Source organism: Coregonus clupeaformis, chromosome 28, assembly GCF_020615455.1.
Source record: "Coregonus clupeaformis isolate EN_2021a chromosome 28, ASM2061545v1, whole genome shotgun sequence".
In the NCBI taxonomy this organism is placed as follows: Eukaryota; Metazoa; Chordata; class Actinopteri; order Salmoniformes; family Salmonidae; genus Coregonus; species Coregonus clupeaformis.
The window spans coordinates 26,221,427-26,237,148 of NC_059219.1; the positions used below are offsets into that span (position 1 = coordinate 26,221,427).

Genomic DNA, 15,722 nt, shown 5'->3' on the forward strand with positions numbered 1-15,722 from the left:
GGTGGCTGGAATACCCAGACCGACCTAACACTCTGGACTGGACTTCACCCTGGAAAGACCCTGAGAAAGAACCAGGCCGGTCTAAAATGGAAAATATCATTATTGGTTACGTGGCAAACGTTGACCAAAATAACCAAAACATTGACAATATATTGATTTGGAGAGAGAAATAACTCATTTGTTTATGCTCAGTCAGAGACAACCTCTGTTTTTTGGGGGGATTTTAGCAATACCATCTACCGTGACCATGGGCATATACTCAAAACATTTACACAGCTACTCGAGAGGGGGGCCAGAGCTGCAACAAGACCCATGAGAGCGCTAGTAGCCAGGGGGGCCAGCCAGGGGGAGGGGGGCACAGCAGCAGATGTGACCAGACAACAACCTAAATCCAACGTTCCTCTAGCTCCTCCCTCCCTCCTCTCCCCCAACCTCTATCTTCAGAGAATGAAGCAGAAGCAGGAACAGAAAACAAGATGTGACACAAAAAAACCCTCAGGACTTGTGGTGACCTTGTGGGTGTTACAGTACATCGATATACACAGCAGTTATGTTTCCAAGCAACATGGAAGATGTGGTTGTTTTTTGTATTTTTTGTTTTTTGAAGAAAAGGAGGGACAATTAAGAGTGAATGAATTCAACGTTAGGCGAGAGTAGAAGAGGACAATGTTAGATTTTCATGCACTAAGGAAACACACACTCACACCCCACAGTGGAAGAAGCGGTGTTGGCGTCAGTGGCAGTAGTAGAAAAGGCTACATGTGTAGGGCTAGAAACATTGGTTACATCGTGCTGTTGTTGGCTGGAGGTGGAGGGCTGCCGCCTTAGCTGGCGCTCCTGAAAGGAGCTTCCGCTCTGGAAGGCACTCACTACATCCATCTGCAAGGAATCAGATAGGGTGACAGGAGAGGATAGGGCCCAGAACCCACAGCAAGAGGAGAGAGGCAAGAGAGAGCGAGCGGAGAGAGAAAGGGGAGCAAGAGGGGAGCGAGAGAGAGAGAGAGAGAGAGAGAGAGAGAGAGGGGGAGCGAGAGAGGGAGAGAGAGAGAGAGGGGGGAGCGAGAGAGAGAGAGAGAGAGAGAGAGGGGAGAGAGAGAGAGAGAGAGAGGGGAGAGAGAGAGAGAGAGAGAGAGGGGAGCGAGAGAGAGAGAGAGAGAGAGAGAGAAGCAAGAACAAGAGGAGACCAAGAGTGGAAGAAACCAGAGAAAGAAAGGTGAGAGCAAGATGACAGAGAAAGAGAGAAAAGGCACCAAAATACAATAGAAATGTATATTTACCCCCTCAGAGAGACATAGCAGTTGAGAGAGAAAGGGGGGGAAAGGCACTGATCTGAAGAAGGTTTCCCCAGAGCCTGATCTGACGCTTTACATTTACTCAGAAAAGAAATCATCCCATATTCAAATAACTTTCACAACTGGTCCTTTAAGATAACTGTACCTTTATTTGCTCTGCATTATGTGGTCTTCTCAGTATCACGCAAAAAGGGGCATTTTCTTCAATGACCATTACATTAACATGATGTTCAACTCAGCTTGTTAGAAAGCCAGAAATAGAATAGGCAAAAAGGACCTTGCTTTAGCTTTCCAAAGCAAACAGGAAATCAAGTCAAAAGAAGGCTTCTGAGGGGAACATGCCAGCCGTTGATTCAAAGTGCTGAGAGGAAGGGGATGAGAAGTGCGTAGTGTTAACCATAACATAACCTTATGGCTTGTGATTCCTCTCTGCTGTGGTCGACATCGGTGGAGAAGCAGTCAAGGAGGACATTACCTGAGTCTGGATGCGGTTGAGGCCCCTGAACCAGAGAATCTGTCCACGGCGCAGCTCGCGCTCGGCGTGGTCGATCTCCTCCATGTCCTCCATGTCCTCCAGCTCCTCATCTGGGATCTCCTGCCTCTGGGTGCCGTGGCCGGCAGACTTCAGGAACCTCAGACTTTTGGTGGGGATGGATGAGATCAGCTGGAGGGAGGAGAGGGCAGAGGGGTTAAGGGCTTATCAGAGTCCAAACCATGTCTGCAATATTGGACAGCAAATCCCATCTCTGCCACAGCTGCACAACAGGCACCCTCACACAATGTGCATCAGTTAACCGAACCACCAGTTTCCACAGGAAGTCAGCTCTGAAAATAAATGTGCCTGAGGCTAAAGTAATGGTTTGTTGTCTGGTGACAAAGCAATGTTTGGTCTGTGGTCATATCCGGCCATTTATTTGCTAGGTCAGCATCACAAAATGCAACACCAAGGAAATCACAATCAACAACATAATTAAAACAGGAGAAGGCCAACATGAAATTGTAATTCAATAGATATTTCAGAAATAAGATGACGGTGCTCAAATCAGGAATTCTAGATCCTTATGTAAAAATTATCATCCAACTAGCCATTTCAATACAGCGTAGCTACCCAACACAGCCACATTGGGGCAGTAGTGTATCTCTGACGGATGGGGCCGTGTTGGAAAGTTACAGGTGACGCACTTGCAACTCACTGAGTGTGTGTGTGTGTGTGTGTGTGTGTGTGTCTTCTTACCTGACCCCAGAGGAGACTGCTGAAGCCCAGAAAGGTGCACCATAGCCACTGGTCGATGCTCAGGCCCACGCAGCTGAACGGTTTGCCTCCCCACTGCACTATGACTATCTGAGTGGCCGGAGAGGAAAGAAACATATTTAGAGGTCAAGCTCATTTTCAGTCATGCCAATGGTTTCTTGGCTTGCTGGTAATTCCATTTTGACGGATGTGTGTTACACCGGTTTTCATGTGAACCATGTGGGCCAGTATAAAAAAATAAATAAAAATGTATTCACTAACTGTAAGTCGCTCTGGATAAGAGCGTCTGCTAAATGACTAAAATGTAAATGTATGAATATGGTTTGGGTTTCGTTTTTCTTCATCCTTTATTTATCCAGGTCAGAGCCATTGAGATGGGACTCATTTAAGGGAGCCCTGGCCTTCTTATATATGGGGAAGCATCTATATTCTTCCAGAAATGGAGCTCCTTCCCTACACAAGTGTACTACTTTTGTAGCCTGCAGTCAGGCCAAATGTAGGCCTCCTGTAGCTCAGTTGGTAGAGCATGTCTTGTGGGTTCGATTCCCACGGGGGGCCAGTATGAAAAATGTATGCACTCACTAACTGTAAGTCGCACTGGATAAGAGCGTCTGCTAAATGACTAAAATGTAAAATGTATATAAGGAATAGGGTGCCATTTCAGACATAAACATCTGAAACCCTACCTCTTCAAAGAGTATCTTAAATTAACCCATCAACAACGTGCACTAGTCTTTTGCTGCTAGTGCTGACTTTGCTGATAACTACTTTGAGGGGAAATGTACTGATACGACTGTGATATGTGGTTCTCTCACCTATCTTAAGATGAATGCACTAATTGTAAGTCGCTCCGGATAAGAGCGTCTGCTAAATGGTGTCTGTTTAAAGCAGTGAGCAACTCCGTCAGGCAGACATGCCACAGCCTGAAGACACTAGGCACTAAGTTACCTGGATGATGAAGGTGCCGAAGACGATGGAGCAGAAGATGAGGTTGTTGAAGATGCCATCGAAGACGTTGCGCTCGCCGTGGATCTTCCTGGCATTGATCTCGTTGAAGAGCTGCAGGAGGACGAAGGTGTTGAAGATAATGGTGTAGTGCTCCGAGGGAGGAGAGTGGAGGGGCGCGTACCGCCCACTGTCGATGTCAAAGATCTGCTCGCCTGGGAGGGGGAGGAGAGAGATGGGGAGATGGAGTTGTGTTGGCCTACTAGTTTTTTAAATATATTTTTCTGAATTTAGATCACATGTCAAACTAATTTCATGGATGGCCGCTCCTTCCTTGTACATGACTGCTGAATTAAGGTCACTAACTAGTAAAGAACTCCCCTCACCTGGTTCTTTAAGTCTTAATTGAAAGTAAAAAACTAGCAGACACTAGGCCCTCTTTGGAATGATTTAAAGGTACACTCAGCGATATGATGCAGAAAGTAAACAGCATAGTGGGTAGATTTCCGCAACTACTAAGAACGTTGAAGCTCAACTTCACCGCTGTTTTGGTCCGGCGGCTACCACGCGCTAACAGCGTTAAGCGAAACCCTTACACATGTGCAGACACTGTATGAGAGCTAAGTGTTGCATCTCGCTCATTAAAATATCTGCGGTGCTGCTCGTGGCAACATCATTAGTTTACTTTTAACCTTTATTTATTCAGTAAGTCCCATTGAGGTCAGAACACCTCTTTTACATCAAAATACCTCTTTCAGATCAGTAAATTTCACTTAAACTTTCAAATGTTCTCGGCCTTCGAAAGGGAAGAGCCCAGCCCTTTTGTTGACTGAGGTTAATCTGACACTGAAATGAGACTGGACAGCCCAATGAGATGGCAGCCCAGTCACTAGACAGTGTGGTCAACCTACTATTTTTCAAAAATACACCGGATTGGTGGAGTGAAATGTGTTGTTCTACATGGTCAGCAATAGTAGTACGGCGAACCCTGGAGCAAATTAGGGTTAAGTGCCTTGCTCAAGGGCACAGACAGGTTTTTCACCTTGTCGGCTCGGGTATTCGAACCAGCGACCTTTCGGTCACTGGCCCAACGCTCTAACCGCTAGGCTACCTGCCGCCCTAGTTAAGGTTGTAGTAGTTAAGGTGCTACGATCAGAGAGCCAGTCGATCAAGACCGCCTCATACCCATGTGAAATTCCATGGCATATGGTTACCCGTTTCAGCTCAGTGTGCAATTAGAGTGAGATGCAATCAGTGAGGCAGATAATGCACACACGCTCCAGTCATTTACCTACGAAGAGCAGGGTGAAGATGATGATGAGCTGGTAGACTCCGTGGCCGAGGATGTTCTTCATCATGGTGCGGGAGATAAGGGGCTTGTTGCGGCCGTACGGCTTCCTCAGCAGGAGAGACTCGGTGGGGGGCTCGGTGGCCAGGGCCAGGGAGGCAAAGGTGTCCATGATCAGGTTCACCCACAGCATCTGGACAGCTTTCAGTGGAGAGTCCTGGAGGGAGAGAGGGAGGGGGAGAGAGGGAGGGAGCGAGAGGGTGGTAGGAAAAGGAGAGGGGGAGACAGAGAGAGGAAAGAGAGGGGGTGTGAAAAAGAGGAGAAGGAGAGAGAGAGAGATAGAGGACAGGGAAGGGAGTTGAAAGAGGAGGAGATAGAGAAAGCAGGGGAGAGCAGGACAGAGTGAGAAAGAGGAAAAAGAAAAGGATTACTCATGCATTCAGTACTACTTACATAACATCCTCCACACTATCCCAACGGCAGACTGCCGACACAAATCCAACCAACGCATTAAAAGAAGCGCAGGCCATAACACGAAGCGCCGATGCTGCCTGAGCAGTGATCATTGAAAGCTAAAAGTCTTCAGTAGCCCACACACTGCTCAGAAATGACACACAAGCAGCTATACAGTGTCCACTTCCTGACTCACCAGAGCTACTCAGGCTCCAGTACAGAGGCAAACCACTTCACACCAGCAGAGGAGCTAGCAAGCTACATGCGTATTAGCGGCTTAGCATGCTAGCAGAGCAGCTAGCTTCATACACTTTAGTGGCTTAGCATGCTAGCAGAGCAGCTAGCTTCATACACTTTAGTGGCTTAGCATGCTAGCAGAGCAGCTAGTTTCATACACATTAGCGGCTTGGCATACTAGCAGAGCAGCTAGCTTCATACACATTAGCTGCTTAGCAAGCTAGCAGAGCAGCTACCTACATACATTATACATCCAAAAGTTAGCAGCTTAGCATGCTAGCAGAGTGGCTAGCTACACACACGTAAACACATTAGCATCTATAGTAGCATTCAGTGTGTGTGTGTGTGTGTGTGTGTGTGCACATCTCTTGACCCGTGTGGCCCTCTAGTAAATGCTCATTGCTCATGACCCAAAATTACAGCACTGTTGGATAATGCACTCAGCTCGGGCCCAGAGCTTTAAATAGCTGTTTGTTCCTTTTCTATTGCAGGCCCATTTACCATTGTTTTATGCCTGGTTGAACACTGATTTGGCGGCTGCTGTGACCGACAGGTCAAATAGGGGCAGATGATTGCTACCTCTAGTCACAGAGAACCTGAAAAGTAGGACCTATTTCAAAACCTGCTCTGATCCAAGGGAATACATTCGAATAAATTGGTTGCGGTTTCCAACGTGCAGTGCACCATTTTGTACTGCCTCAGTAATTGTTGATACACACACACACACACACACACACACACACAGATCATAGACTTCAGTCATAGGTGAGAAAAATCTTGCCATTCAAGCTAAGGGAGGATAGATCATGGAGCTGCACCTAAGAACCAAACCCTCGATTCCCTCTACAAACTCCTCTCTGAATGCAAATCAAATCCAAGAGCACAGCGATTCGTTTTTCTCCATATCACATACAATGAGTCATGTCCGCTCTATTCATGACATTTCTATCTGCAGCGTCCCACATCACCAGCGGTTCCGTACCTGTATGATACAGGAGCCGGTGAAGGCTATGATGATGGCCACCACATTGACGGTGAGTTGTGTGTGTGTGTGTGTGTACACTGAGTGTACAAAACATTAAGAACACCTGCTCTTTCCATGACAGACTGACCAGGTGAAAGCTATGATCCCTTATTGTTGTCACTTCTTAAATCCACTTCAAATCATTGTAGATGAAGGGGAGGAGACAGGTTAAAGAAGGATTTTTAAGCCTTGAGACAATTGAGACATGGATTGTATCTGTGTGACATTTAGAGGGTGAATGGGCAAGACAAAAGATTCAAGTGCCTTTGAAAGGGGTATGGTAGTAGGTGCCAGGCGCACTGGTTTGAGTGTCTCAAGTGTTTCACGCTCAACAGTTTCCCCGTGTGTATCAAGAATGGTCCACCACCCAAAGGCCAACTTGACACAACTGTGGGAAGCATTGGAGTCAACAAGGGCCAGCATTCCTGTGGAACGCTTTCGACACCTTGTAAAGTCCATGCCCCAACGAATTGAGGCTGTTTTGAGGGCAAGGTGTTCCTAATGTTTTGTACAGTCAGTGTATGTGTGTGTTTTAGGGAATATATATTTTTTGGAGACCTGCTCGCGCAGCGCGAGAGAGAGCAGGTGTGCTGCGCTCTGCTTGTTTCAGCAGAAGGTGGGAGAGGGGCGGGAGAGGAGAGGAGCAGGTGTGTGTGACAGTCTGCATGTGTGGCATGGAGGGAGAGAGAAAGTAGCTGTCCTATTTTTAGACAAAGCCTTTTCATTTTAAAAATAGGCCTATATATTTTTTTCTTCTTACAAATGAATACTCTCCCAAGTAGTGGAATACTAACGTCCGTTGGGATATTTGAATAACCGTGCCCATCCCTAGTTTGTGTGTGTTACCTGCGTGATGCAGGCGCCAGTGAAGGCCACGATGACAGCCACTACGTTAACGGTGAGCTGAAACTGGAGGAACTTGGAAATGCTGTCGTAGACGTTCCGTCCCCACATCACCGCCTTGACGATGCTGCTGAAGTTGTCGTCCGTCAGGATGATGTCAGATGCCTCCTTGGCCACGTCCGTGCCGGCGATACCCTGCAGGTAACACACATACACATTAAGTTCTATATTCAAGTTGTGCAGAGCTCGTGGTCTAGCATTAACGCCCCCCTGCTCTAGATACACATACATCTCTCCCAGGAGACCGGCGTTCGATCCCCACTCCAAACCTTCATACGGTTTCTCCATATCCCGGTCTACCCCTCTGTCAATTCATAACGGTCTCATTAAGTCAAAATGCATAAGAGAAACAAGAGTTAGATATTCAAGTAGTCGTAGCCCTATACACATGTAATTGCGGTGCAGTACGTTTGTTGTTACTGTTGATATGTGCCGATATGTGATGGCCATTGGTCACTTCTGAGCGTGATGTTATCCGTCAGTCAACTTTGTTGAACTTTAGTTTCACATTTGTATAAATTTTTTCCCCACATTATATATTAATTGTATTGCTTTGTAAACATGCAGTAAATTACATCCATGAAGTTTACAATGCCATCTTTAAACCCAACACCCTTTTTGACTGCAGATTAAAGTTACATCATGATCGTTATCTGGACTTGTGACGATATGACTCATGGTTATCTGGACAGTATGAGCTGCCATACAGTATGGGCAATCATTTACAGCCAAATAGTATCAACATGTTACTTTCTGATACGACGGGCAGAGAAATGAGACTCACCATGGCGAAGCCGACATCGGCTTTCTTCAGGGCGGGCCCGTCATTGGTGCCGTCTCCTGTGACTGCTACTACCTGCCTCTGTTCTAAGACCGTACTGTCGATGATACCTGGGGGGAGAGAGAAGGATTTTTGGGGGGATTAAATTACTCATTAGAAACTACAAATTTCAAGACACTGACAATTTTTCATTTTCATCCTGAAAGAGCAAAGCAAAGTACCTTTGACTAATGTGTGCTTGTCGGTGGGTGAGGATCGTGCAAGTACTCGGAGTTTGGGCCAGATCTTATCGATGCGCTCTTGTTCAATCTAGAAGGGGGAAAAGGAGACTAATTAGCCTACAATCCCAATTCTTAATCTATCAACCATGCTGTTAGTTTGTTTCATTAGTCCCATCAGGCCCAGCTAACCCTACTAGGTTTATAAACACTGAACTACAATGTCAAACAGGGTCGTGTTCATTAGGGCACGCAATGGAAAAAGGTCTCAAACCTTTTGCAACGGGAAATTAAAATACGTTTTTCTTATTGGACAAGCCCAGGTAGTCCCTCCCTGTTTCAATCAATTTTCTTCCGTTTGATGCCTAATAAACACGACCTAGTTGGTTGGGTTTCGGTGTAAAGGCACAACAATATATTTAACCCACCTCTCCCTTCTCGTTGCGTATCCGTCGGTTGAACTCCTTGCCTTCCATGCACAGGAACTCGTCTCCGGGCTGCAGGATGCCGCACTTGGTGGCAATGGCACGGGCCGTGTTGATGTTGTCCCCGGTTACCATGCGTACCGTGATGCCGGCACGCTGACATTTCTTGATGGCGTCTGGGACCTGGAGGGGCAGAGAGAGAGAGAGAGAGAGACGTGTTAGTGTGACTGACTGGCTGCGAAATCCGGGTCTCCTGCCAGTTGCAGGACTGTCCTAGCCTGCGGAGCTCAAGCCTAGGCATCAGCTCAGGGAGTGTACACAAGTCTTCAGGTCTCGGGCAAGGTCATTGTACGAGCGAACCACTTCTGTTCCATAGGGAACAAGTCATCCTCAGTACTCCACCTGGTTGCAATGGGTCTTTAACTACGCTTTCACCATCACAGGAGCTGTTGATAGACCATGTGTGAGGCTGACAGAGATTATCCATTAACTAGGACCCAGAGTTGTTCCTAGTCAGTGGCCTCTCTGAATGTCACACATCTATACTGACAAGAACACACTTCGGGGTCAATGGAAATGTCAATAACACAATAAATCTGACATCTGCATACAACTGTGGGCGGAGGCTTGCTTCCTTTTCACTAGCATCATGCCCTAGAAGCAATGTCGGGGGTTTGGTAGGTACAGTGGGGGAAAAAAGTATTTAGTCAGCCACCAATTGTGTAAGTTCTCCCACTTCAAAAGATGAGGCCTGTAATTTTCATCATAGGTACACGCCAACTATGACAGACAAATTGAGAGAAAAAAATCCAGAAAATCACATTGTAGGATTTTTTATGAATTTATTTGCAAATTATGGTGGAAAATAAGTATTTGGTCACCTACAAACAAGCAAGATTTCTGGCTCTCACAGACCTGTAACTTCTTCTTTAAGAGGCTCCTCTGTCCTCCACTCGTTACCTGTATTAATGGCACCTGTTTGAACTTATCAGTATAAAAGACACCTGTCCACAACCTCAAACAGTCACACTCCAAACTCCACTATGGCCAAGACCAAAGAGCTGTCAAAGGACACCAGAAACAAAATTGTAGACCTGCACCAGGCTGGGAAGACTGAATCTGCAATAGGTAAGCAGCTTGGTTTGAAGAAATCAACTGTGGGAGCAATTATTAGGAAATGGAAGACATACAAGACCACTGATAATCTCCCTCGATCTGGGGCTCCACGCAAGATCTCACCCTGTGGGGTCAAAATGATCACAAGAACGGTGAGCAAAAATCCCAGAACCACACGGGGGGACCTAGTGAATGACCTGCAGAGAGCTGGGACCAAAATAACAAAGCCTACCATCAGTAACACACTACGCCGCCAGGGACTCAAATCCTGCAGTGCCAGACGTGTCCCCCTGCTTAAGCCAGTACATGTCCAGGCCCGTCTGAAGTTTGCTAGAGTGCATTTGGATGATCCAGAAGAGGATTGGGAGAATGTCATATGGTCAGATGAAACCAAAATATAACTTTTTGGTAAAAACTTAACTCGGTCGTGTTTGGAGGACAAAGAATGCTGAGTTGCATCCAAAGAACACCATACCTACTGTGAAGCATGGGGGTGGAAACATCATGCTTTGGGGCTGTTTTTCTGCAAAGGGACCAGGACGACTGATCCGTGTAAAGGAAAGAATGAATGGGGCCATGTATCGTGAGATTTTGAGTGAAAACCTCCTTCCATCAGCAAGGGCATTGAAGATGAAACGTGGCTGGGTCTTTCAGCATGACAATGATCCCAAACACACCGCCCGGGCAACAAAGGAGTGGCTTCGTAAGAAGCATTTCAAGGTCCTGGAGTGGCCTAGCCAGTCTCCAGATCTCAACCCCATAGAAAATCTTTGGAGGGAGTTGAAAGTCTGTGTTGCCCAGCGACAGCCCCAAAACATCACTGCTCTAGAGGAGATCTGCATGGAGGAATGGGCCAAAATACCAGCAACAGTGTGTGAAAACCTTGAAGACTTACAGAAAACGTTTGACCTGTGTCATTGCCAACAAAGGGTATATAACAAAGTATTGAGAAACTTTTGTTATTGACCAAATACTTATTTTCCACCATAATTTGCAAATAAATTCATTAAAAATCCTACAATGTGATTTTCTGGATTTTTTTCCCTAATTTTGTCTGTCATAGTTGACGTGTACCTATGATGAAAATTACAGGCCTCTCATCTTTTTAAGTGGGAGAACTTGCACAATTGGTGGCTGACTAAATACATTTTTTCCCCACTGTAGGTAAAGTATATCATATCAGATTACTCCACTGTATCTTTGCTAATGTCGGTCTGCTTGTTTTGTTTGACTGTGGTCCATAAACTGACCTCGGGTCTGACGGGGTCCTCGATGCCCACCACACATACACAGGTCAGGCTGGTGAGGATGTCGTTCTCCTGGTCCCAGTCAGGCTCGCCCTCCGAGACAGGGAAGTCGCGGTAGGCCAGGCAGATGGTGCGCAGGCCCTCTGAGGCCATGGGCTCAATCACCTTCTTCACCATGTCCTCTCTGTCCCGGGGACGGAACACCTTGGTCTCGCCGCTCGCCGTCAGGAGCTTAGAGCACCTGGTGGTGGGGGAATGAAAGAGAGAGAGACAGAGAGAGAGAGACAGAGAGAGAGGCTCTCTTAGCAGACGCGGTTATCCAAAGCGACTTACTGAATGCATACATTTAAGTACGTGTGTGATCCCTGTGGAAATTGAACCAACAACCATGGCATTGCTAGCACAACGCTCTTTCCAACTGAGCCCCACAGGACCATAGAATCCATACAGGGATTTAGATTTACACTTAGTTTACCATTGATATCAATGTCTGACTAAGTGAAAATTAGTCAACTTAAGTGGACGTTATGATTCGCCCCACACTGAATACTGAGAGCAGGTTGATTTTGCTTGAAACCCAAACCTACTTCTTGAGGAGGATCTCGGAGGCTCCCTTGCTGAACATGCGGAAGCTCCCATCGGCGTTCTTCAGCACGGTGCTCATTGACTTCCTGCAGGAGTTGAAGGTGTAGACCTTGTAGAGCTTCTCCTCAGGGATCTCGTTGCGGACAGCCTGGTAGTCACGCTTTAGGTCATTGGCGAAGCCCAGCAAGGCACATTCGGTTTTGTTGCCCACCTGGCGCGGCAGACCACCTTCCTTCTCCGGAGACTGGTTACAGAGAGAGACACACCAAGTCTCATGTAAGGGTCATGTTCAGTTGGCACAAAACGGAAGAAACCAGTACCAAAGGGATTGCAATGGGGAGGTACCATCTGAACTTGCCCAATAAGAAAAGATTGTCTTCCGTTGTAAAATGTTTTGCTACAGCATGGCCTAATGATTACGACCCAGGTCATGTTGGAGGCTATTAACAGTACATTCAGTCATCATACTAGTGATTTGTTATTGACATGACATGTACAAGCAAAACTCCTACCCCACATTTATACTAGTTATTTGTTACTGACATGACATTTACAAGCAAAACTCCTACCCCACATTTAAATCAATTAAATTAATCGTCAACATCTACTCTAAACCCATCATTGCCTGCACATCGATAGCACACACACACCTGTGCAGTTCTCCTGGATAGACCACAATTTCTCGAGGCAACCTCACTCACCATAATGTTGGTGGTGTAGGCGCTGTTGACGCTGATGCCCAGGACGAGGATGTCCATGATGGCGGCGGGGAGGAGCTGGGGCTCAGGCACGTTGCGGTAGTGCTTGTCGGCCACGTAGGCCTGCACCACCGTCATGCGGTTCATGGTCAGCGTGCCCGTCTTGTCCGAGCAGATGGCCGTAGCGTTGCCCATGGTCTCGCAGGCGTCCAGATGACGCACCAGGTTGTTGTCTTTCATCATTTTCTGTTAGGAAGAAGACGGAGGAGGGAGAAGGGGAGAAATCATCAAAAAGGTCATTGAATTAAATATGAGCTGCAGAAGGTAAATATGAGCTGCAGAAGGGGTCAAAAGTCTAAAAATAGAAAGGGACGGTTTAACTAAGCTATTCCATTCAACAGTACTGCTGTGACAACCTCTCCTCCATGCATTAACAGCTGCTATAGCTTTAGTCTACAGTGGTGTGAGTGGGCTGGATAACTCCTTAGATACTGGTCTTCCAGAGCTAGAGTCTACTACTGATATTAGTAATCAGCCTGTTGGCCCAACAACTCCAGTTAGAAGGATCATGACATAGCCAATTGGCTTTAATGTATCATGGAAGGTTAGCCAAGACTAGCTTTAAGAGGCTAAGTGAAGGGCTAACTGGCTGAAGGCTAACCTACTTGTAAGCGAATAAAGCTATGGTTAACAAGTAAAGCTTGTTGGAAGTGCGGGACCGTTCACACTGCTTGCGGTAAAAAGCTACACCAGGAAGTTAACTGATGAATTGCAACCTTGCACATCCACTATGGCTGTGCGATATGACCTAAAAATCGATTCACAATATACACTATATGTACAAAAGTATGTGGACACCCCTTCAAATTAGTGGATTCGGCTATTTCAGCCATGCAATCTCCATAGACAGATATTGGCAGTAGAATGGCCTTACTGAAGAGCTCAGTGACTTTCAACGTGGCACCATCATAGGATGCCACCTTTACAACAAGTCAGTTCGTCAAATTTCTGCCCTGCTAGAGCTACCCCGGTCAACTGTAAGGGCTGTTATTGTGAAGTGGAAATGTCTAGGAGCAACAACGGCTCAGCCACAAACTGGTAGGCCACACAAGCTCACAGAACAGGAAGCGCGTAAAAATTGCCTGTCCTCGGTTGCAACATTCACTACAGAGTTTAAAACTACCTCTGGAAGCAACGTCAGCACAAGAACTGTTCGTCTGGAGATTCATGAAATGGGTTTCCATGGCCGAGCAGCCGCACACAAGCTTAAGATCACCAAGCGCCGGCTGGAGTGGTGTAAAGCTCGCCGCCATTGGACTCTGGAGAACACTACCTGCCCCAATGCATAGTGCCAACTGTAAAGTTTGGTGGAGGAGGAATAATGATCTGGGGCTGTTTTTCATGGTTCGGGCTAGGCCCCTTAGTTCCAGTGAAAGGAAATCTTAATGCTACAGAATACAATTACATCCTAGACGATTCTGTGCTTCCAACTTTGTGGCAACAGTTTGGGAAGGCCTTTTCCTGTTTCAGCATGACAATGCCCCCGTGCACAAAGCGAGGTCCATACAGAAATGGTTTGTCGAGATCGGTGTTGAAGAACTTGACTGGCCTGCACAGAGCCCTGACTTCAACCCCATCGAACACCTTTGGGATGAATTGGAATGCCGACTGCGAGCCAGGTCTAATCTCCCAACATCATTGCCCGACCTCACTAATGCTCGTGACTGAATGGAAGCAAGTCCCCGCAGCAATGTTCCAACATCTTGTGGAAAGCCTAACCAGAAGAGTGGAGGCTGTTATAGCAGCAAAGGGGGGACCGTGAGACGTGGTGTGGGTGAATGGATGATCTCCGCATGTGTATTTTCCCACCGTAAAGCATGGAGGAGGTGGTGTTATGGTGTGGGGGTGTTTTACTGGTGACACTGTCTGTGATTGATTTAGAATTCAAGGCACACTTAACCAGCATGGCTACTACAGCATTCTGCAGCGATACGCCATTCCATCTGGTTTGGGCTTAGTGGGACTATCATTTGTTTTTCAACAGGACAATAACCCTGTTGAAAATAGCCCTTACACACCTCCAGGCTGTGTAAGGGCTATTTTACCAAGAAGGAGAGTGATGGAGTGCTGCATCAGAAGACCTGGCCTCCACAATCCCCCGACCTCAACCCAATTGAGATGGTTTGGGATGAGTCGGCCGCAGAGTGAAGGAAAAGCAGACAACAAGTGCTCAGCATATGTGGAAACTCCTTCAAGACTGTTGGAAAAGCATTCCAGGTGAAGCTGGTTGAGAATGCCAAGAGTGTGCAAAGCGGTCATCAAGGCAAAGGGTGGCTATTTGAAGAATCTCAAATATGAAATATTTTTATTTGTTTAACACTTTTTTGGTTACTACCGTCGTGGTCAAAAGTTTTGAGAATGACACAAGTATTGGTCTTCAAAGTTTGCTGCTTCAGTGTTTTTAGATATTTTTGTCAGATGTTACTATGGTATACTGAAGTATAATTACAAGCATTCCATAAGTGTCAAAGGCTTTTATTGACAATTACATTAAGTTTATGCAGAGTCAATATTTGCAGTGTTGACTCTTCTTTTTCAAGACCTCTGCAATCAGCCCTGGCATGCTGTCAATTAACTTCTGGGCCACATCCTGACTGATGGCAGCCCATTCTTGCAAAATCAATGCTTGGAGTTTGTCAGAATTTGTGGGTTTTTGTTTGTCCACCCGCCTCTTGAGGATTGACCACAAGTTCTCAATGGGATTAAGGTCTGGGGAGTTTCCTGGCCATGGACCCAAAATGTCGATGTTTTGTTCCCCGAGCCACTTAGTTATCACTTTTGCCTTAGGCAAGGTGCTCCGTCATGCTGGAAAAGGCATTGTTTGTCATCAAACTGTTCTTGGATGGTTGGGAGAAGTTGCTCTCGGAGGATGTGTTGATACCATTCTTTATTCATGGCTGTGTTCTTAGGCAAAATTGTGAGTGAGCCCACTCCCTTGGCTGAGAAGCAACCCCACACATGAATGATCTCAGGATGCTTTACTGTTGGCATGACACAGGACTGATGGTAGCGCTCACCTTGTCTTCTCCGGACAAGCTTTTTTCCGGATGCCCCAAACAATCGGAAAGGGGATTCATCAGAGAAAATGACTTTACCCCAGTCCTCAGCAGTCCAATCCCTGTACCTTTTGCAGAATATCAGTCTGTCCCTGATGTTTTTCCTGGAGAGAAATTGCTTCCTCGCTGCCCTTCTTGACAC

The 15,722-nt window shown here is 46.5% G+C and overlaps 1 protein-coding gene and 1 non-coding gene across 7 annotated transcripts in view; both read right to left on the minus strand.

The window, feature by feature from the left end:
- LOC121543395 (plasma membrane calcium-transporting ATPase 1) overlaps positions 1 to 15,722 on the minus strand; it is a 53,457-nt gene that overhangs the window by 4,034 nt on the left and 33,701 nt on the right. For 3 of the 6 annotated variants that reach the window (XM_041853220.2, XM_041853222.2, XM_041853221.2), the window contains 12 exons: positions 12,468 to 12,710; positions 11,769 to 12,010; positions 11,185 to 11,422; positions 8,822 to 9,001; positions 8,397 to 8,484; positions 8,179 to 8,285; positions 7,338 to 7,529; positions 4,781 to 4,994; positions 3,493 to 3,704; positions 2,527 to 2,634; positions 1,768 to 1,956; positions 787 to 879 (listed from right to left, as the gene is read on the minus strand). In XM_041853220.2, the coding sequence (XP_041709154.1) occupies positions 787 to 879; positions 1,768 to 1,956; positions 2,527 to 2,634; positions 3,493 to 3,704; positions 4,781 to 4,994; positions 7,338 to 7,529; positions 8,179 to 8,285; positions 8,397 to 8,484; positions 8,822 to 9,001; positions 11,185 to 11,422; positions 11,769 to 12,010; positions 12,468 to 12,710 (2,106 nt within the window). The remainder of the gene's footprint in view (positions 1 to 786; positions 880 to 1,767; positions 1,957 to 2,526; positions 2,635 to 3,492; positions 3,705 to 4,780; positions 4,995 to 7,337; positions 7,530 to 8,178; positions 8,286 to 8,396; positions 8,485 to 8,821; positions 9,002 to 11,184; positions 11,423 to 11,768; positions 12,011 to 12,467; positions 12,711 to 15,722) is intronic. The other 3 variants (XM_041853224.2, XM_041853225.2, XM_041853226.2) reach the window with 1 other exon arrangement.
- Positions 4,273 to 4,391, minus strand: LOC121543993. Its single transcript, XR_005996058.1, has one exon. It is a non-coding gene; the product is annotated as a small nucleolar RNA SNORA35 (small nucleolar RNA).